The 21,903-nt window shown below is 38.3% G+C and overlaps 3 protein-coding genes and 1 non-coding gene across 7 annotated transcripts; 3 read left to right on the top strand and 1 right to left on the bottom strand.

The window, feature by feature from the left end:
• The first annotated feature begins 110 nt into the window (after nt 1–110).
• On the top strand, nt 111–183 carry TRNAK-UUU (transfer RNA lysine (anticodon UUU)). The gene has a single exon. It is a non-coding gene; the product is annotated as a tRNA-Lys (tRNA).
• Nucleotides 184–535: 352 nt separating this feature from the next.
• On the top strand, nt 536–3,737 carry LOC103999502 (peptidyl-prolyl cis-trans isomerase FKBP17-1, chloroplastic). 3 transcript variants are annotated; one of them, XR_010479979.1, is made up of 5 exons: nt 536–872; nt 1,679–1,801; nt 2,544–2,660; nt 2,921–3,127; nt 3,251–3,737. XR_010479979.1 is itself a non-coding variant. In XM_009421266.3 (4 exons), exons 1-4 carry the CDS (start codon nt 576–578, stop codon nt 3,041–3,043), a joined length of 660 nt encoding a protein of 219 aa, XP_009419541.2. In that variant the 5' UTR covers nt 536–575; the 3' UTR covers nt 3,044–3,737. The 3 variants fall into 3 exon arrangements, 1 of the variants encoding a protein (XP_009419541.2); XR_001979657.2 differs by having other exon boundaries at nt 3,246–3,737; XM_009421266.3 differs by having other exon boundaries at nt 2,921–3,737.
• A 968-nt stretch (nt 3,738–4,705) lies between these two features.
• LOC135594444 (myb family transcription factor MPH1-like) lies at nt 4,706–7,191 on the top strand. Of its 2 annotated transcripts, none has more exons than XM_065084830.1 (5): nt 4,706–5,954; nt 6,309–6,385; nt 6,485–6,621; nt 6,694–6,778; nt 6,903–7,191. In XM_065084830.1, exons 1-5 carry the CDS (start codon nt 5,720–5,722, stop codon nt 7,137–7,139), a joined length of 771 nt encoding a protein of 256 aa, XP_064940902.1. In that variant the 5' UTR covers nt 4,706–5,719; the 3' UTR covers nt 7,140–7,191. The 2 variants fall into 2 exon arrangements, with proteins under 2 accessions (XP_064940902.1, XP_064940901.1); XM_065084829.1 differs by having other exon boundaries at nt 6,879–7,191.
• Nucleotides 7,192–7,845: 654 nt separating this feature from the next.
• Nucleotides 7,846–21,253, bottom strand: LOC103999503 (membralin-like protein At1g60995). Its single transcript, XM_018818410.2, has 14 exons — nt 20,781–21,253; nt 18,642–18,704; nt 17,813–18,235; nt 15,198–15,279; nt 14,887–14,948; nt 14,658–14,752; nt 14,053–14,132; nt 12,212–12,295; nt 10,558–10,674; nt 10,383–10,468; nt 10,147–10,253; nt 9,751–9,842; nt 9,550–9,626; nt 7,846–8,761 (listed from the first exon to the last, which is right to left on the bottom strand). Exons 1-14 carry the CDS (start codon nt 20,943–20,945, stop codon nt 8,444–8,446), a joined length of 1,851 nt encoding a protein of 616 aa, XP_018673955.2. The 5' UTR covers nt 20,946–21,253; the 3' UTR covers nt 7,846–8,443.
• Between the last annotated feature and the right edge of the window lie 650 nt (nt 21,254–21,903).

Here is a 21,903-nt window from a genome sequence, read left to right as displayed (position 1 = left end):
TGGCGGTCGCCATCGACGCGTTTGTTCGTGTCGACGCATCAACTTCTAGATCGCAACGCGGTTTCTCATAAACATCCTCTAGAAATAATTTATTCTGTTCATTATAAAAAGCCGTCTTAGCTCAGCCGGTAGAGCGCGTGGCTTTTAACCACGTGGTCGTGGGTTCGATTCCCACAGACGGCGTTTTATTCTTCTTAGTCTATTACATATTATTCTACATAATAAAAATTTATCTTTTTCGTTTGTTAAATATTATTATTCTGCATCATAACAAATTAATTATAAGATTTTTTGATAATAAATACCAAATTCAAAGTTAATCTATCTCACTTCAAATTGAGATATATCGATGGCAAGCATAGAAAGAAGAACTTTGATGCCTTAGTCTGTCTCATTTGTTAAAATTGAATTATCAATTCTGGAATAATTATTTCAATTCAAAGTTAATAATAATTCTGGAATAATTATTTCAAGTATTTATCTCAATTATTTATATTTTTATTTTTATGTGGATTCCCTTTACCTTTTAGTTTCCACGATTTTGGAGTCGGTCACCAGCAAAACAGAACAAGAAAATGGGCACCGCCCTCTACCCGACGCTCTCCGCCTCTCCGCTCTCCTCGTCCAATCCCCACTTGCCTCCTAAGCCCGTCACGCCTCTGATTCCACGCCTGACCGCGAGAAGGTCTCTGCTGGTCTCGTCCGCCGCCTTCCTCTCGTCGGTGCCCCTCCTCGACCTCCCCTCTTCCGCCGCTGCTCTGTCGTCGCCGGCTCCTTCGGCCCCGGCCTTCTTCGAGATCCCTGGCTCTGGCGGAGTGAAGGCCCTCGACCTCCGCGTAGGTTCCGGTGAAACCCCCATCGACGGCGATCAGGTAATCCTGGAGTGGCGCCATTCTCTTGTCGCTTCTTCTGACATAAATCCGGTTGTATCGTGCGACGAATGATGGTTAAATGGGCAAGAAAGGATAAGTAGAACAAAGGACCAAAAAGTCGATACCCAATAGGTTACGAGGTTTAAACCAAGTGTTTAAACCTCGTAACCTACTGATTGATTTAGTTTGAACATGGAGGTCCCGGAAATCGAGTGTTCAATACTTGTTTATCAAGGAGACTCACGGTTTGAGTTTCGATAAAGAGAGCAAGTTATATTTGATACCACATTGGTGCCGATTGATCTTGTTGGTAAAGAGCTTTTCATTTACATATAGATGCATTCTTGGTCTGGTTATATATCGTCCCATCGAAGGAAGCTTTCCGAATGTGTTGTAACGAATTGCAATTGCTTTAAAGAATTTTAATGAGAATAACGTTGGAATTATATTGATCGAATTCAAGTTTAATGTAGAATTTGTGTTTGTTTTCTTCGGTTCATGCCTAAAACTACTACTTTTTTTTTTTTTTGTTATTTTCGGTCAAAATATCCAGTATAGACAAATCTGTTTTCATTTATATTACTAAGAAAAAAGTTGTATGTAACTTTGTCCATATTTTAGCTATGTGAATCTTGACTTGCTGGTCGGATGTGGGCTTTTCTTTTCCTGGCTACTAACATGCCATTTCTTTAGTCTTTTCTTGTATATGCTCGTTTCCTATACTATTATGCAGATAAATCCCAATAGCGGTTAATTTCCTAGCTTAAGATCAAGTATGCTGACCGATTCTGCTTATTATTATCAAGGTATCTATTCATTACTATGGAAGGTTGGCAGCAAAACAAGGATGGCGCTTTGACTCAACCTATGATCACAAGGATATGATGGGTGATCCTGTTCCGTTTCTATTTGTTCTTGGATCTGGAAAGGTACACTAGATTTTATATTTAACAAAATCAATTTTATTTATCAAAATCGATTTTTATTACTGGACCTCGGTGCTGTTTAAGGAGTATGCGTATGTTGCTTTAAGCCACATTGCACAATTTATCGCTTGTTACGCTGTTGTGATCTTTGGGCATTAGCTCAAACGTTACTTTTGCCACCAATCATGCGGGTTTCTTATTGGATGATATACGATTATCTCTCTGTTAATTTGCTGATTTAATGAGAAGAGAGGAAGTCTTTTTGTTTTAATTCAATCTAAAAAAGGATGATGTACGGCAGCAACAACAAAAGACTGGATCAAGCCAATGTAATATCTATTGAGCTGAATATTTTACCGGCTATCGAACTCCGTGTAACCTAATATCTTGTTAACTGGAGACTGTCCTGAAAAGTATAAGGTGGTTGCAGTTGATTGTAGTAGAAGACTTTAGACCTGCTTTGATACAAGAAAAAACATATAATGTTTTTGAAGATTTAATGATCTTCATAGGCATTATTTCTGTAAATATGTGCGCGAGGATGTTGAGGTGGATGTGAGGTAAAAGCTGCAGGAGAGTTTGCAAGAAGCAAATTAGATACAGTATGAGTAACTTTGTTACAAGACAGGCGAGAGGGGAAATCGGCTGCAAAACAGCTATGTAGAGTCATTTAGATTTTGGGTTAAGAAGGCTTTGTCTTTTATGTCTATGATCATCCCGTTTGAACTGTTTTATGTTCATATAGGTTATCTCTGGCATTGAAGCAGCGGTGAAGTCAATGAAGGTAGGAGGCACTCGACGTGTCATTATACCACCATCACAAGGATATCAGAACACATCCCAGGAACCAATACCACCGAATGTATGTAGTTTACTCTCCACCGAGGCACTTGTTTCTTTAGCTCCTGCAAAAACCTGCCACATTCTGAAGCTTCTTATTGCCTTGTACATATTGCAGCCTTGAGAACATCCTCAAGAAGCATCAGTATATCTATTCTAGGGCATGCATTCAACTCTTGGTCTTTGAACTTGTCTATGCACCAATGTCGAGAATTAGATTAATTTCAATATTAAGTTGGACTTGTCGAGCTATCTTATGTTTCAACTTCCTCTGATCTGCAGTTCTTTGATCGGCAAAGGCTGTTTACCACCATATTCAACCCGACGCGTCTTGCCAATGGAGAAGGCTCAACACTTGGCACTCTCATATTTGACATAGAACTTGTTAGCTCAAGGCACTCGTGAAGGCACTCGGCTGCCTTTTTTTTCCTATTATTCATTTGGCTGACAAGTTACAGATAAACCTATATCGAAGTACTTATTCCTGAGGTACTCATCCCATCCCTTCTTTTTCTACCTATCCATTACGGAGGCATCCAAGGGTGGGTTTGGATTGAGATACTACGGACACGAATATTCATTGGGATCTAACCTTGTCTTCATGAAGGTCAGTTGTCGGTTGAAGAGCAGAAGGATTCAGAAAAGCAAGTCACTGGGATCCAAGAGAGGGTTTGCATCGGATAGAATCGATAACAAGTTGAGGCCAATAGTATTTAGCATTTGGAATCGGGCTTACGCTGTATATGCTACTAATAATTTATGCTGTTGTGTAAACCTGATGATTCACCACAAATAAGCCACGCAAGGAAGAAGTGTGTTGGAAGCAGGGATAGCAAGCATTTGAGGACATCCGAAGCACTATTCATACGTTTGTGATTTCATGTTTTCAGATGAGAAGACAGGGAGAACCGTGAAGTCTTCCTCGGATAAAGAAAATAGCAGGAAGTCTTCCTCGGATGCTAGCATGCTACTTGTTTGATGAGGAAGAAGAGTCTGCAGGTACTGATTCGAGACTAAATCTATTGAAACGCAAAACATTGTTACCTCTGATTTTGCATGTTAATTTATATGTATATATATTGTTTGTTATTCTGATTCATTTTGTGAAGACTGAGGAGATCAACGTTGGTGGTGGTAGTGATCTTTTGTAATCGCATATTGTTAGTGGAATATACCCTAAGAAAAAGAAAAGGCTACATGGTTTGACACCATACGAGAGAGAGAGAGAGAGAGAGTCCCGATAATTGAGGATATATTTGGAAATATATTTGAAATATGCATTTAATATATATATATATATATATATATATATATATATATATATATATTTCAAATATGAATTGATATTTAATTAATAATTTTTAAATCACATTTGTAAATGCTCATATTATTACCTTGTGGTAGTATTAATTAGCATCTTTAGCATTTGTTTTTATCTATTATTTATTAAAAACTCAATGTAATTTCATAATTATATACATTCACTCAGACTCTTTTCTCTAAAAACAAAAAAATATACATTAAATGTGTTTTCAAATGCATCCTAAGAAAGACTTTGCCTTTCGTTCGAGTTAAGTCTATAAAGTTCTTCAAAGAATATTTAACAGTATTTGTGCTCACTCTTTTTTGTTCTTATTAGGATATTTGAGACTCAAATCATCGGCTATAATCATTTCAATGGGAGGGTAAAATCTCATCACTCTTAGTTGGACACACATATACTTGAATGGTTTATCTCAATTTAATATAGGAGCTAAATAAGTGGTGTGGTTGGAATTGGAACAGCTTGCGACTTGGACAAATACGCTAATCCATGGAAATGGAAATGGTCCCAATATATATATAATTTTGGAACGGGAATCAACAATCTCGGTCTTCGCCAAACCCTAATAATCCACGGCGATGAGTCAATTATCGGAGCCCGCAAATTCAATGTTTGTGGGCAGAGACTTGGAATTCCATCCATGGCTGCCTACTACTACTTACTCATCGGTGTTGGACTTGTCTAAACGCTGAAATGTGTGCGCTCGTGGCTGTCATCACAACCTTACAAAAAAGTACAACCGAGGTTGGAGTCGACGGAAAGAAGAATGCCAGCCGCACGACACTTTCATTAACAGTAGCCATCTCCATCGAGAACGCCGCAGGATTCACTCCTCAACACCAATATCTTCCCCCAAAGTAAATTCTTCCTCGCAGGTTTGGATGAACCAAAGAGAGGAAGAAGATGATGAGCTCTGCCACACGCGGCTTAATGTCGCCGTTAATTAATCCGTCTCTTTGCTCTGACCAAACAAAGCCTTTTTGTCATCGTCACCTATAGGCGGTGCCGACCTCTGTAGCAGGTTCCTTTATTTGCGGTGCCCCCCCCCAACTCCCAGGCTTCCTTCCCATCGATGGGAAGAAGAAGACAACAAACAAGAGAAAGCAATCCAACTGGCTGGCTACCACGCGTGACGACGGCCTCAGAGAGTTTCACACTGCCTTCACGTTTTTGCTGCGGTCTACCGGTTCAGACGGTGGCCAACCTACTACATCTTTCATGTGCAGGAAAAAGGAGGACACCTCGGGCTATCAAGTCAAGCTGGAGACGTGACCAAGAAAATAGAGAGTTGATGGTGACAAAACAATTTCCATTAAACAATGCCACACTTTTCTCTCTCTCTCCCTTTCTTTCTTTTCTATATAAATATAAATATAAATGGGGACATGGAAAAGGAAGCAGCAAAAGTTGCAGCACATCATCATCATCATCATCACATGTGAAAAATGCAGGTTGGAAGGAACTTGGGGTGGTAATATGACCAGCATGACACGTTTGCTGGTCATATTACCCTAAGCTTCGTGGACGGGGAAACAGCGGTTCACCCCAAAAAGCTCGTAGTCAAGTGTGGGAGAGTTTCTTGTTGTCGACACAGATAGATACTACCCAAAGTTTGCATTATGTCATGGATGTCGTAAGGTGGGAAAGAACAGGGCGTACCTTTCTCAGACCAGAATTTTGTTCTGCTTTTTGGAGAAATAAAACATGTTTGACTGGAACAAGTCAGAAGAGCCCAACCTACATATAGAAGCTATCGGATGAATTGCAGTTCCGATTTCTTGTGTTGGATCGGAGCAGGTGGTAGTAATCATTCTGCACCAGCTCAAAGAAAGAGAGACGAAGAAGAAGAAGAGGTCAGAGCTTCAGAGATGGCATGCCTGGTAAGGAGAGGGGTGAGACAGTACAACAAATCAGAAACACCGCGTATTCGGTGGACGGAGGAGCTTCATGGCCGCTTCGTTGATGCTGTCCATGTGCTTGGAGGACGGAACAGTAAGTCTATATACCCTTAACTGCAACTCTTATCTATCTATCTATCTATCAAACTAAATTGTAATTCTAGTACATGATTATAAGAATCTTGATAGCCTCATAGCCGCTTCTTCGAAGCTGTAGGCATAAGTAGAAATCCTGAAGCTCTCTCCTTCCCCACCGCTTAAACATTCATTGCAAAAATGTCGAAGCGTATAAGATGATGAATCAAATGGGCATATCGTTTTCACTGTCATAACATGGGAATGCAAAAACTGTATGCTCGTTGTAATCAAAGCGATGGTAGCACCAACAAGAAGAGATTAAATAATTAGGTCGTGCTGATCTCAATTCCATCCTACTTGTTGTCCGCAGAAGCAACTCCAAAGCAGATTTTACAGCTGATGGGTGTGAAGGGTCTGACCATATCTCACGTCAAAAGCCACCTGCAGGTATGTATGTTCCCATCCATCCTTCCTTAATTCTCTCTCTCTCTCTCTCTCTCTTTCTCCTTGCAACTCTCACCGTCTGTCTGTCTTCTTCCGTGATAGATGTACAGAATCACGAGCAGCTCAGCCAAACTTGCAGATGATCTGAAAAGGCCAAGGAGACCACGGCATGATTCATCAGGTCTTCCCGAAGATCCACACCGGAGCTCCGCATTCATCTGCGAGTACATGTTCCAAATGTAGGTGTCGAGCTCCCCCACCCACCAATATCTAGTGTGACGCTCTTTAACGCTCGTGTAAGACTTGTGCAGGCCGTCGGTGGAAGAGTTGCTGAGAGAGTGGGTCTCGAGGAAGAGCAACATTCATCCAGATCCGGTGTCGGACCAGAATCACAAGGTTTGCTCTCCCCCATTAAATCAAATCTACCTCATCATCATCATGCTTACGGATCAACTTCCTCCAAACAAACTGACACATGAATCCCATCTATTAAAAGAACAAAAACGAATCTTTAATGCAGATGGAAGAAGAGATGGACGACTGCGAGCTGACTCTCTCATCGGTCAACCATCACAAGTCAACAGAGACTGATTCGGGTTCGAGTATACACTCCTCGGATGCAAGTGAAGTTGCAGTTCCGAGGAGCACCAATTCGGGTGACGGCTCCACCGGCTGTCGAGACTCGGCTGCCAACCACCTCCTCAACTTGGAGCTGACCATCGCATCTCCTGGTGGTTCCCGTCAACTGGTTTTATAGCTGTAGAAGGAGAAGAAGAATTGAAGGGCAAACATACTCGATCTTGGTTTCAGCAATCTGTCGGACCGACGACCACTTATACCCCACCCGGTATCATCGGAACAAATAATACGAATGGATCGTATCATATACGATCCATGGCCGGACCCAAAAAAACAACAACAAAATACCGATGTACGTAACGTACTGATGCGACCGATATCTGAAACCAAGTGGTCTTTTGTATGAACGATTGCCGTGTTCCATTCATATCATATCATCCATCTTTCCATTCAGTTCTGCAGAATCAAATCAATCCAAAACTTGTCAAGATTTAATTGCATATCAATATTTGCAGCATTCGAAAAGCAAGCGATTCATGTTATTCGAGTTTTTCACTTGTGTTCTCGTTTTTCTACCCGAAAAGAATACCTGCCCTGTTAGATGGAGCAAACAATGGCCCCCACGGTTTTCTCTGATCACAAGACTCTGACGCTACCGAGTTATCGTTGAAACGAGAAAAGTCGTTGTCCGTTTGGATCGGGACGTGTGACGTCATTACCTTCCGAATGGAAGCAGGGGACCCACTGCAACGTCCGTAAGAGAGAAGAGGTCGACCGTCCATCATAAGAGCATGACCGGGTGATGCGATCAAGTGTGTATGCATTATTCCACACATCATACATACTATCCTCGAGCTGACACATCAGTGTGTATGTGTAACATATGCCAAAACTCGCAACCCCTCCTCCAATCATCAAAGAAATCTCACGAACAAGAATACAGATTAGCTCTTCTGCAGGCACCGAGTTTCTCGGCAACTCGAGCTGACATATCATCAGTGTGTATGTATGTATTATTACAATAAGAAAAAAAATAATAATAAAGACAACATATGCCAATGTTAATACTATCCTGATCAGGAATTACTACACTGGTGTGGTTGGTGCCTACAGACTGACTATACACAACAAATGGCTCTTCCTTTTTTCTTTTTTTGTTTTCCTAACAGTGAGACACAAGCATAAAGCCTTTTCTTCAAAAGCCTGATCATGGTTCACACATCCCTCTTACCTCTCCCCCCTTCTCTCCCTTTCTTTTTTTTTTTTTTTTTTTTTTTTGATGTATATAGTTTAACCTTCAGATATCTGAGGATGTGTTCCCCATATGAAACAGCGGCCACCATCCTTCCTCAAGAATCCATGACCATGGTTCATTCCATTGTGGTGTCTTTTCTCAAGAAACCCAGCCTTGGTTTCGGGAGTGTCTCTGAACATAGAGAGGAAGTAAACTATGCCTCCTCCGGAAGAGGCACCACCTAGTAATCAGAGCATAAGAGATCCGTAAGTGTTCAGCAGGCCGGTGCCAGGCGCACCGGCTGTTTGATGAGAATTAAGATTTGAAACTTCACGAGGTTCGGAGTTAACTCCAAAGGGCCCCGAGGGATCAGGCACACCAGCAGGATTGGAACCTGCAGAGGTTTGTGCTGTTGCTCTGGGCTCATTATCAGCCACATCGCCATTAGGCAAGCTTACTCTTGCGATGTGGAGTGTAGATGTGTAAATAGTCGATGATGTGATCTGAACACCAGTCTGTTGCTGCAGCTGAGCTCGAGCTCTCATAAATCTTTGTAGGGCAGGCACCTGCCAATGAGATGGAAAATCATAATGCATAATATTGTTACCTTTATACTTATCTACAAGAATACATGAATTAGAAGATGAGCACCTTCTCAAAAAGTAATGAAAATAATAAAAACAAAATACAAGGTGAGCAGCATAGATTGGGCAACAACTCTTCTATTTACTCAGCTCTCATCGATCATGACATGACTTGGCAAATAGCCAAGTCATTTAAATTGTTATGACAAGAGGCAACAGAAAAGTATAAGACACTACTTCAGTTTGTAATTTCGGCCTCAATGACAAGTGAAGCTTTAAAAATGTCGCCATACTTAATAATGAGGTCTCATCACAAGTAATGGCAAAGTAATATTCTAAAGGACATTGAGAACAAAAGCACAAGCAAGGACATTTGGCTCAACGGTTCTAATTCCCAAAATACCATACCCATTACACAGACTGCTACCTAGGTTTCTGCATTGAAGACTATATACTCTTGAGCAGGAAAGAATTTAAGTGGCTTTTTAAAGAGACTGAGAAAATGGCTTGCAATAATCTCTCTGATGTTTCTCATTTATGCACCATGCTTCCAAAGAGTTCGTTTTAATGTTCTTCGGGCGATCCACACATGAAATTCCATTTTGAAAGTAGATCAAATTAAATTTACCAAATCAAAGATCACCAAAACCCCCGTCGCATAAGGTATGGGTTCAGTATCAACTTCAAGCCAAAATTTTGCCATGAAAGATCACAATGCTTATATCACCAATAAAAGGTTTAGCATCTCACTATGCCAACAAATTGTTTACCTCGAATCGGTTCCAGAAGTAAAGGATCAAGTGTTGCATAAATGCTGCAGTTGCAGAAAAGGCCAAATAAGAAAAACCTGTAAAAGAATAAGTGGAATTAATATAGGCAAATATTATCAGCATTCAGTTTTAGAAAAAGAACCTTGATCAAGTTGAAGCAGCATGTATTTAAAGAAACTTTTAAAACATTACAAAACCTACCATAAGGATAAGAAAAGAAGTAAATATGGAACACCAGGAAATAGAGCAAGAAAAATCGAGGAAAGAACTGCATTGATATTGTTGTCCGCACACTACAAAATAACCACAAACAGAATAAATTAGAGAGTGACATCGTAAAATCCAAAAGTGCCAATTCATTATTGAGGCAAATATATAAAAAAATGGGTCTAAAATGCTTTGGATGGGTCCTGAACTAAATCCGGCTGGCTGGCCACTATTGACCCATACCAAGTGGCACAGTGATGCAGTACCCTATCAGGCCAACGAAATACGACTGCCAGTATCAAACCATGATTGCTATGTATTATGTTTACTGAGTGCACAATTGTAGATATGGATGGCAGATTGCATGGAAAACAAACAAGCAAGGGTTACCTGATCATCGTAAACAGTTCGCATAGCCACACAAGGGTTAAGACCAGGAATGCAAGTAGTTGGTCATCATAGAACTCAAATAGAAAAAATAGGATGCCAATCATAATCTGCAGCAGCCAAGGATTGAAATAATTAGATAAGAAATTGAACCAAACTACCAATCAACTATTATGCGTTCAAGAAAATGACAAATGAGGAACCATTGAGAAAAGTTGAATGTCATATTTCTAACTTACAGGTACAAAAACCAGAGACTCAATTACATGCACAAATATTAACTGAAATGTGGGAAGGTGATTCCGAGCATGGTGTTGAAGCTGCACTGCAGTGACCCAAGAGAATGAAAACCTTAAAATTGCATCATTAATTATAATTCACACATTACAGTTGACAAAGCAAATAAAGGCAAACCTGTGAACCGAAGCATACGAGACTGTGTTTCCCTCAAAGTGAATGAAACAGACATCGTTGTAGTGAAGAAAACAAACAAGGACATTATAAGCACACCACATTTGGTGACAAAGTAATCTGTACAGGCCAGAAATGAAACTAATTTAGGTAGAAAATATTAGAATTTCATCATGTTTGCTGAAACAAGGACATCAATCACCTCAATCGAAGTAATTGCCGAAGTCACAGATAACTGAATTCACATGAAAAACTTTTATTATAATTAAAAACTATGCTTGAATGACAATTCTTAGTAAGTGTACTATAAAGCTTTATAATCTTTAAGCATGAATGATGTTACAATAATACTAAAATCATAGTCATATGACCATCATCATGATTTGAATGAATAGATACATGTCTAAGAAAAAGGCAGCTTAAAAGGCAAGCTTTAGCACCATGGTAAGATGACACCTTGGTCACCTGGATGGCTAGAGTTCAAATTATGGAATAGTCACTTTGCTTGCAGAATAAGTATCCTGCACTAGCCCACCTTTTTTGGTTTAGATAAAGCTTAACGCTCAATTAGAGACAGCTATGTTCTCACAAAGTTATAGTACTCTACCGAGGCCACCAACAAGAAAAGCTAACTAAGAGTATTCAAAGGGCCAATATGTTTATAAATGTAACCGAGCACTTCAAACACAAATCTGTACGCACTTTCAGTGGGCAATATCAATCCTCCATTGCAAGCCAGATAGCTATCTAAGAGAAATGATGTCAACCAAAAGATCATAAACAGACAAAAATCTTCATCTAACTTAAAACAGAAGGGGGAAAAAACAACTCATATACATCTCAATAACACTAAATATTAGATTCTCTGATCCTAGCCTTCTAAACTAATGTTGACACATTTACTAGTCTTGCAAACCATCAAATATAAATCATGGTGGTAATTTTTATTATCTTGCTTTGACCGTAAGATGTCACAGGGAATTCAAATATGCTTTAGGTCCATTTGACAACTTTGCAATCAAGTAAACCTGTTCAGTCACAAAAAAGAAGAATATCTTGTGACAGTAAAGGAATTAGAAGGCAATCATTAGTACAATAATAAGGTTTCTCCTTTGTGACCTGGGTAATCAGGACACCAATTAAGGAAACATCTCTGCTTGTAAGGGTATGTTTGAGCACATTAATCCTTCCTAGTCCTTTCATTAGTGGAAGCCTTGTGCACTAGTTTGGCAGTAGGGCAACTCAATGCAATATAATTGAAAGAACGATTTTCTTCCAACAATGGAAGGGAAATGGATGCCTGAGACACATATGAATGCTGTATTTCTCAATGTCACCGTTTTCTATTTGAACAATGCGAAGACCATACAAACAAACACAATATCTTTGATAAAGTTGCAAACGTTTGATATGATCAGTAAGGATCTAGTCATCATTAGCACAAAACTTAAGCACTAGAATAACCAACACATTATCAAAACAAAAAAAGAACATCAGCATCTTAAATATATATGACAGTATCTCTAGGCATAACAATATGAGGAATCATCAAAATACAGGAAGCAAATAAGCATCCATAAAAACTTAATCAGGAAATACATGAGCTACTTAAAACATTTAACAAAGTCGAACTAAAGTTCTTCTGCAAACAACATACTCCCAAATCGAGTAGGACCATCTGATGTTTCTTGCCCATAATTAAGATCATAAAATTCCTTCGTTTGGAAATTATAAAGATAGCCTGCATTATTCACAAAGCAATTATTACAAGAAAGAAACCATTCAAGAGATGCATTCTTAAAAATATTTTTATCTACAACAGGGTTTTTAATTCCGTACCATACTGTCCGGTATGGGCGGTACGCACCGGTCCGCCAGTCAAGTATCAGATTTTTTGCCCGTATCAGGTGATACAAGGCTGTACCACATGGTAACAATCAAAATTTCGACCGTTACCAACCTGTACCGGTCGAAACCGACCGTTACCAATTGATCAATTTGATCGTTAGAGGCATCTTAAAGGGTTTTTAAACCCTTTCCTCTCCCCCCTTCAATTCATTTCACTCTCACAGTCTCTCAAACTAATTTTTACTCACAATCTTTCTCTTATTCTCACATTTTCACTCTCCTAAACTCAACAAAGCAACGATGTGTGGATTCACAACGATCGACCTACGACCATCACCACATTGATGCACTAATGACATACGATATATCAATATACTATGTCGATGGATCAATGGTCCGATAAAAATATCATATTGATATACAAATACATAGGATTGAAGACCCCGATCCACCACTCGTGGAGGCCTGTCGTTCGGTTTGGTGGTAGAATCAGGTATATCTACATATGTGATTAATTAATTCATTTGAATCTTAAAATTTAAGTTGTATACAAGATAATCTAACAATTCAAATAATTTTTTGGGTAGATAATTCAATATTAACGGAAGGACGATTTGAAACTGACCAAAATTGCAAACCTTGCACAAGGCTACTCCTCAAAGCCCGAAAAAGATGTGGCATTATTCTTACCTAATTTATATTAGTTTTGCTAAAACTATACTAAATGTATATTTATTTCTAACTTAAAAACCCTATCCTAACTTTTTTTTTCAGGTAATTTCGAATGGTTTTATGTCTATTTTAGGTGTACCGCTTGCTACGCCGGTACAATACGAGATTAAAAACCTTGATCTACAATCCTTTCCCACAAATGAGAAAAATTACTTAATCCACATGAATAACTACAAATGAAAGAAGCATGTTTAGATACTAATTGGTTGGACACTGAAATACAAATAACATTAAGCAGATCAAGGCAAACCAAATATTTTCATGTATTGATTGTGGTATTGATGGATAGCTGAGGTCTCATTCCTATTTACCTATGGAAATCTAGTTTGATGTCTTCCCCATAACATTTCATTCTCTCTGTTCATTTAGCCGATGGTATAATCGAATTTTGGATGATGTGTTTATGGGTAAATCTTGTTTAAAGTGACAATAAACCTGAGAAAAGAATAAAGATGTAAAGGTGGTAGCCATAATAGGAAGTTTAAACTTGTTTGTACAGAAAATGAAAGGGATCACTTACATAATCATCAATGTGAATGATTCATAGAGAAGCAGCAGAAAATTTATGTGGTACGGGATGGCTTTGTACCCATCTAAGCTATACTCTTGCCAAAGTAGAAGTTAATTCTTTGTAACAAATTATGAAGATCCACTTCGGCAAATTAGGTTCATCATGGAGAAAGAAAAAAATTTACATGGTTTGGCTGCTTTGGCATTTTATGCGAAAAACATAAAGCTTTCAGAACAAAAATTAACAAAGGTATTGAGGGAAAAAGCTACTTGGGAGCAGTAATCAAACTTTGATTATCAAAGCTTAAGAGAACTTTCATTAACAGAAAATACAAGAGGAACAAGAAAAATCTTTCATTAACAGTAAAAGAGGAACAAGAAAATTTTTCATTAACAGAGAATCCTCACCATGACCAGGAGAACTTAGAAGGCTGTTCATCAAAATAGTATCATAACCAACAAAGCTGTTTATGAGAAGTTGTTGCCACCTATTAAGAGATTATATGCATTTCAATAAATATGTCAATTTGCTCATTAGGAATCGGGAAAAACATAATTTTACATTATAAATCAGTGGAAAATGACAATAGCATGGTGCTACATCAGAACAATGAATATTATGTCTTTGAAGAAATCAACTTATATTATGTATCCTACCCAAAGAAAAAAGAAATTGGGGCTTCTTTGCTGATGATGCGGCCAGTACAATGAATAACATCATGACCAAGGAACAATCAGATGTAGATCAAGAAATGCTCTCAAATAGGTGCCCTAACTTCCCTTACCATTTAAACATGAGTATTGAGGCCTAGAGAAATAAGTTTGAAGTATGACTCTCTCAAAACAATCACAATCAACATTTGCAATCAAATAGGCACTTCCAAAACTCTTAAAAATTCATTATTTAGAAAAAAAAATCAAATTCACATATTTCATTTAATTTTGGGAATAATGTAAATTATTATGTTGTGATAATAAGATCCAATATCCCAAAAAAACAGCATACAGGTCACCTGTTCCCAAAACATGTACTCTGAGCAGATATTGTAGCATTAACAGTTCGTATATCATGACGAGATTTAGCCCCTTCTGAAAGCAGGAAATATCCCTGCAAAATATATGTTTAGGCAATAGATGTTACACTTATCATGGGCACTGGATAGACAGTTCCTGCATATGTAATCAGATGCAAAGAGGTTCTAGTCAGCAGCTTAATCATATCTGGATATGCTGTTCTGTTACCTTCTCTGTAGTGTACAGGTATGTTGGTTCAAATGCTTTGCTTCTTCTTTCAAGCCACTGAACTGCAACACAGACAATAAAAATCACAAAATAAGTTCATTTAATTTGTGCAGAAGCAAGAGAATTAGGATTAATTCATATAAACCATGGTTTTAATATCCAACTAAAGGTAAGTGCAAGTGTGCAACAACATATCGATGGTAGTTGATGATTGCAAGGTTGTAAATGCATTAAGTGGAAAGCTAAAAATATATAACTTCACATTTAAGTATGTGGAGAAATATGTTATGCAAATCAATGAATAAAACTACCTGCAAATGACTTAAGATGTTCAAACCGAAGATGTCGTAAGCACTCCAGAAGATCAAGGAATGTATACCACCCTGCATGTTTCTGTAGTTCAAAGTTTGGTCCTCAGAAATGAAACATTACTTGGCTAACATATGAAAAATTAATGAAGCATCTAGGAAAAACACAGAATCTGGAAAATTTTTAACAAGATATAGAATATTTATCTACAAAAACTCACAGCATCTAAAGGGTTGTCAAAAAAAGCCTCTTAAATTATTTACAGTGGCAAATGAATCTCAAATAACATAAACATGAATGGCTACAAAAATATGATTTTGCAAACCATCATGGAAACAGATGACTGAGTGTAGCTACCCATGCACTGAGAACGTAACCATCAAGAACTGAATCTATAGTGACAAAATCCATGTAAAACGTAGATTGACATATCAAATTAACCATGCTGACTAACAGCTCGTAGGTTTTCACAGGACCTCTATGTTATATTTTCCTGCCTTGGTATTAATGCTCTAATGTAGTTCAAGTTTCTTATAGGAAATGCACAAATTCAAACGAATGACCAAGCTTCAGTGTGCCTGAAAACAAGGAGATATTGCTTCATTCTTTTACTGCTACAAGCAGTGTAGGACAATAACAATCAGGTTACCTCCAACAAAATTTTGAGATTATCAATTCGAATCTGTTGTGCAGGCAATGAGATTACAGAGACAAAGTAAATTTGAAGAAGAAGAATATCAGGTTGAGCACCTCTTCAACTTTAGGTTTTTGAGAGCAGGAGATTTTTTCAAGAAATGTTTTCTAAACCCACATTGTTGAACACCACTCCTTCAGTGTCAGCAAAAGCACTTCATATCCCCATACAACTCTTTGATGTGATCGAATTACATTCCTAGCACCTTTTCACTAAATATTTATAAAAATATATGTAACGAATGCTATCATACGCATCTTTTTAAAAAATCCATAAATCATCCACAATGCAGGTGTCGGAACAACTCAATGTTGTCATGGGCTTCACCTAGGCTGCCAAAGAAGTCTGCCTGGCCTTGCTTTTTAAGTTTCAGGAGAAGCAACAATCTAAATACCCAGATGGAATTTATGAAGCTAACTAGATCAAAGGCTACTTTTTTTCTCTAAAATAGCTGCTGGTTACAAATACTTATTAGCATGGAGTAACAGGATATGACTTAAAAAAAAAAAAAAACTTAGAAATGTTTGTCATTTTAAGTGACTCCAAATGTACTTGTGCCACAAACATTGACAATTACGATAACATCAGTTATTCAGTTTTCTGCTTTTTCAACCAAAATACATCATTGTACCATAATCGTCACCATATGCTTTTTATTTTTCTCATGCGTTTTGCTGATGTTGGCTTCTAAATAGTGGAAAACCTGTAAAAGTACATTTAGGTAAAATTTTATAAGCCCTAGAATTAGAATTAGAATTGGAATCCCCACTATGAACTGATGTTCAAAACACTATCTCATGTGTATCTCTATTGAAAAGTTAATGGAGGACCGCACATGACAATATGTTCTTTTGGGACATATGAGATTTTAAATGTTTGGACTTCAATTTTTATACACATATATTATAGATTATATTATCTTTATGATGTTTTCTTCAAAAAGGCATCCGCCTGCAGCTAAGGCTACTGCCCAAGCCTTCAAGAACTAGTGCCCAGGCGGTTTGACTTTGGAATCACAACTCTGTTTTTCACCGCCTTCAGTTTTCTTGAAAACAAATTTCCCAGAAGAAGGTAATAGAAGTGTTGTCCTATCACGACCCGGCCTGCCTTGGTACTAGGTCGGGTGTGATATCAATTGTCACGACCCGACCAAATGGGATAATAAACCTACTAACCTTGTAGAGCCTTGTTTAGCTTGAACCACTAGTTCAAAATATTTAAGCTAAGTTCACAATAGTACACCCATCGGACCTTTGTAAATCAATTTAAGTGTTGGCTCACTTCCGATGAGCAGCTATATTGGGGTGTTATTCACCATCAATGATTCCATAACAAGAGCGTTGTTAATATATGGTGTTCCAAAACCGAAGGAAATTTATTAAATTCAACTATTCTTCATGCAACTCAGTGTTGAAACTAATAACCACATAATCCTTATACATTAACCTTGCGTCATGAGACACCTCATATAACCTCAGAAAAGTACAGCATCAGAGACGCTTCGAAACTGCAAACAGTTACCAAATACCACTTATGGAATTAGAAGTCCTACAGGTATCCCGACACAACTAGTGTACCTGTAATAATTTGTTCATAAGCACTTGTAATGTGAGGTTGATAAATTTTCAGAAAAAAACAAAACATAAATTTCGTTTTTGTCAGTATGTCCGATGCCATACATAGTATGGCACAGACTAAACTTATGCATTATAGCAAAAACCAAAACTACATATAAGGATATAGCAGCAGTCAGACATGGTTCAGACCTATGCCAACATGATACAGCATGCCCAGCCATTAGATTAAAAGGTTTCACCTTAAATCATGGAAAAAGTGAAAGTTTTCCCGTATAAGAAGGATTAGTAGACACTCGCATGCAGCAAAAGGAAAAAGGCAAAAGGCAAAAGAAATCTCTATTCTCACCCATAAGTGACTGACAGAGCTCAAGGACTCCTTTGCACTGTTCCAAAACGAAATAAATGGCATCTTCAACATATTGCAGAAGTGAAGGGCTTCCATTTTGATCCTTTCTCTGACAGAGATAGGATGTCCAATTTGCAGAAGCTCCAACTGAGATTTGGAATCTGCCTCACGCAGAATGGTCTTACTAATACTAGACTCGGATGCTTTCTCCACCTGAGGTCCAAGCAACTCCTTCTCACTCTTCCATGGTTTAAATATCAGTTTGCTCCTCTTAGCACCTGAGCCAAGCCAGTTTGACCAAAACCTAGTAGACAAATCAGTGAATCCATCGGTGGTAAACACTCGACCATCAGAACTCTCCGGCTTAACGTCCACAGTGTTCCGTTCACCCGAACTCTGGGTCCAAAGACCAGCACCTGTAATCTGAAACAATTAACATGAGTTATTACATTTGTAAATAGCAATAGAAGTATAAAATTAAAATGAAAACTTCCCTGAACAAGTGCCAACTCTCAAATGATAAAGAAGCAAAGCGCATATGAATAGAACATCAAAAAGATGGAACCAGAAGATGCTCCCAGTGAGGACTATGTTGATGAAGATGTATACAGTAATATGTCATATAAAAGGCATACATGTATTCATATATATAGGTAAGTATACAGTAAATACATAATGTTCCTATGGGAAAAAGAAAGATGCTGGGTTAATTACTGCACAAGATCATCCAATGTGAAATCAAGCACCAATTCAGAACATGTTAGTTTAATCAAGTTGCCAACAGTCAACATGGTGCGAAAACAGCACCATGTAAAACCAGCCTACATACCTTAATCTGAACTAGCTGAGCTTCACCAAATTCGATTCCGGAGAGTTCACTCGAACACCCAGGCTAAACACATAAACACAGAAAATAAGCAAGTTATACAAAATATTGAAAGTAAAAGTAGTAAACAAGCAAATAGAAGCATTCTTTCTCTCTCTAGACATCTAAGTGAGTTTAGTGGTGCTGAAATATTGTCAAAATTAATGGACAACATTACAAGATGATTATCAAATGCTCAGAATCATTACTCTCCGCATACAACAAAAAAAAATCTACACTAGAAATAAAGCTATCTGCTTATGCTGTAAAGTATGACGAGCATTTAGACCTCAAAGTGCATTCAAATGGTAGTCCCAACCTGGGATTACCAAATGGCTAAGCAGGTTTTCTTTAGATTTAAATTCAACATAAGCATAACAGCAACCACATGGACTTATGAGGTTATGACAATGTCAAAAGCCAGAGTTGGTCTGAAAATTAAAACAAGTGAAATAATTCTGACTGAAAAAAATTAACCATAACAATTAACTGTCATTCCAAAAAGAAAAAAATTGAACATCAGACATTAGAGTATGCTGATCTACCAAAATAAAAGAACCACCACCTATTCAGAAAGACATATTTCTTTTCTTGTATTCTTTGCATAAAGATCTTCATTACCAAAATGGCAAAAGGGTGGTGCAGAAGCATATCCTGGTATTTCTGCAGATGGAGAATTCAGAGAAGAAACCCTGTAATAGATTCAGGTTGCTGCAGTTGCGAGAAAGAAGTTTTCAAGGAAACAAGAGAGGATGAGGTTACCCCAAGAAACAACTAGGTAAAGTAGCAAGATCCCAAATAAAAGGGCAGCACCCTGCTCAGATGATCGACTAACATGTACCTTGGGCATTCAGCTTAGATTTGACAAGTTACTAGGGAAAAATAAGCAGATTCATCATGTGGGCCCGATGAGCTTTGTATTAGATTGGAAACACGTTTAAAAAAGAAAAGGAAATTGCAACATATGTTGCCTTGATCATGATGAGAATGTCCAATCCATGCTATTTCTTTCCATGAAAACTTGTGTAAAAAATTCCTAAAAACAAACGATATGAAGGTTTCTCTGGACTGGAATTTGCAATTAATCTGACTGCAAAATACCTTCTCAAAACCTCAATTCTGAAGAACATAATTAAGTTTAATACATCATCATATAACAGCAAAGGCACGCTTTCATTCTGTTTTCAACTCGAGAAAACCAAAATCAGCACAAGAACATAGCGTTAGCGAACAGGAAGCCGTCTCACTTAAACCAGAACTCCCATATCCAAGTGACGATCTCAAAATTCCATCGTAAAGAAAAGGAAATATATGGGGAAAAGACCCAGGAAAAACATCAAGTTCGTGGTCGAGAAACCATATTTAAGCCGAACACTCCCAAGATTTTACAGACAATCTGAAATTTTCATCATAAAGAAGGGCAAAAAAAAAAATCCGCAAAGAATTCAAATCATCGAGTTCGTGTCCAAGAAACCATTTTTAAGCCAGAAATTCGCGAAATTTTACAGACAATCTAAAAAAAGTTCATCATAAAGAAGGGCCAAAAATCCGGCAAAAAAGGCAATTCATCGAGTTCGTGGTCAAGAAAACATCTTTGAGCCCAAAAAAAAACTCCGGAATTTAACAAGAAATCCGGGAAAAAAAAAAAAAAGACAAATCATCAAAGGCATCTTTAACCCAAAAGGTCCATGTTCAACCGACTCTCTCAAGATCCCATCATGAAGAAGTATAGAATCCAGGAGAAAAAGACGAATCATCAAGCGTTAATCCAAAACTCCCAAATTTAACCGACAATCTCAGATTGCCACCGAAAAGAAGGGCAGAATATGGGAAAAAGAAGAGAAAATCAACGAATTCTCGATCAAGAAACCATTCTAAAGCCGCGGACTCCCAAGTTTTACCAGCAATCTCAGAGTTCCTCCGAAAAGATGGGGAAAACATGGGGAAAAGACGACAAAGTCATCGAGTTCTTGATCAAGAAACCATCCTGAAGCCACGAACTCCATAGGTCAACAGACAATCTCCAACTTGCATCGTCAAGAAGGGCAAAAATCCGGGAAAAGAAAAGGGCAGAAACCTTGGGCGATCGTCAAGGAGCCCCACCTGCTGAACGAAATTGGTGTGCATGACGACGAGAAGGCCGAACAGCGCAATGGCGAAGGCGAGGTAGGCGTACTCGAGCGCCAAGCGGATCCTCGGGGTGAGGAGTTGCGACAGCATCCCCGACACCCGGGCGTGGACTCGGAGGAACGTCTGCTCCGGATCCATCCCTGGCTCCTCCACCGATCCAAACAAAGCTCCAGATTCCGATCCCACCGTCCTCCAAAACCCTAATCTTTTTAGGGTTTCTATCTTCACTATCCGGCCGCGAGAGAGACGAAGAGAAGAGAAGAGACGAGAGGAGGATCCACCTCCGATTCCTGGCTTCTTTTTATAGACGTCTTCCCCCTTTCTTTCTCATCGCCAATGGAAGTCCTCAAGCAATCCCTCAAAAAGGAAAAGGACTTTTCCTGGTTGGAGAGAGAAAGAGAGAGAGAGAGAGATAGAGAGAGAGAGGAATGGCTGTGATGTGGCTGTTGAAGGTACTAATGTCATTTTACCGGGGAAGGGTAATTAATGCCATATGACACGAGACAACGACGACGACGACGACGACGACGACGACAACGAGGCACCGGCGGGGCGTGCAGCGGATCCGACCAATTCTTGGCTCACACCGCATGGCGGATTGAATCCGATAACTAAAAAATATTTAGAAATAAAGGGTTAGGTTTAGGAACGGCTATCATGAAACTGTGCGTTTAGTAGGTACTGTTGCCTTACCAAACATTTATGTCGGTCACGATTGAATGCTTTCTGATTGGGATCTGACAGATTTCTTGTTTTGGGGCATTTCAGTTTATCCATCCAATCTGATGCCTTTTGATCAGATCTGATGATATGTGATTCATTATTTTCATTATTTTTTTATTTTATTTTTTAAAATTAATGTATATATATATATATATATTATAATTGATAAGTGACTAAGATTTTATTATCAAAGATTGAGAATTTAAAACATCGACTAAAGAAAGAAGGAAAGAGTCATACTCTTATCGTCCGAAATGATAATTAAACATTAACAGCAAATGCTCTAAAAAGAGTTATACTAACTCGAGTTGATTAGACCAATACTGAATTGAATCATCCAAAAAAAAAAGATATGCTTTAGATAACCACAATC

The sequence above is a fragment of the Musa acuminata genome, chromosome BXJ1-9 (genome assembly GCF_036884655.1).
Source record: "Musa acuminata AAA Group cultivar baxijiao chromosome BXJ1-9, Cavendish_Baxijiao_AAA, whole genome shotgun sequence".
Taxonomy (NCBI): domain Eukaryota; kingdom Viridiplantae; phylum Streptophyta; class Magnoliopsida; order Zingiberales; family Musaceae; genus Musa; species Musa acuminata.
The sequence above is the reverse complement of the archived record's forward strand: the minus strand, read 5'-3'. Positions and strand labels throughout refer to the sequence as shown.

Bases quoted from the DNA above. Each gene is read 5' to 3' on its own strand.
- LOC103999503 (XM_018818410.2), bottom strand. From the start codon at position 20,945: ATGGATCCGGAGCAGACGTTCCTCCGAGTCCACGCCCGGGTGTCGGGG. The intron at 14,949-15,197 runs GTAGTTTTATTC...TCTGTGTTGCAG, and splicing joins ACATCTTAAGTCATTTGCAG to TTCAGTGGCTTGAAAGAAGA. The intron at 9,627-9,750 runs GTAGGTTTTGTA...ATTCTTTTACAG, and splicing joins CTTCTTTTCTTATCCTTATG to GTTTTTCTTATTTGGCCTTT.
- LOC103999502 (XM_009421266.3), top strand. From the start codon at position 576: ATGGGCACCGCCCTCTACCCGACGCTCTCCGCCTCTCCGCTCTCCTCG. The intron at 873-1,678 runs GTAATCCTGGAG...ATTATTATCAAG, and splicing joins CCCCCATCGACGGCGATCAG to GTATCTATTCATTACTATGG. The intron at 1,802-2,543 runs GTACACTAGATT...ATGTTCATATAG, and splicing joins TTGTTCTTGGATCTGGAAAG to GTTATCTCTGGCATTGAAGC.
- LOC135594444 (XM_065084829.1), top strand. From the start codon at position 5,720: ATGAATTGCAGTTCCGATTTCTTGTGTTGGATCGGAGCAGGTGGTAGT. The intron at 6,622-6,693 runs GTAGGTGTCGAG...AGACTTGTGCAG, and splicing joins TGCGAGTACATGTTCCAAAT to GCCGTCGGTGGAAGAGTTGC. The intron at 6,779-6,878 runs GTTTGCTCTCCC...ATCTATTAAAAG, and splicing joins TGTCGGACCAGAATCACAAG to AACAAAAACGAATCTTTAAT.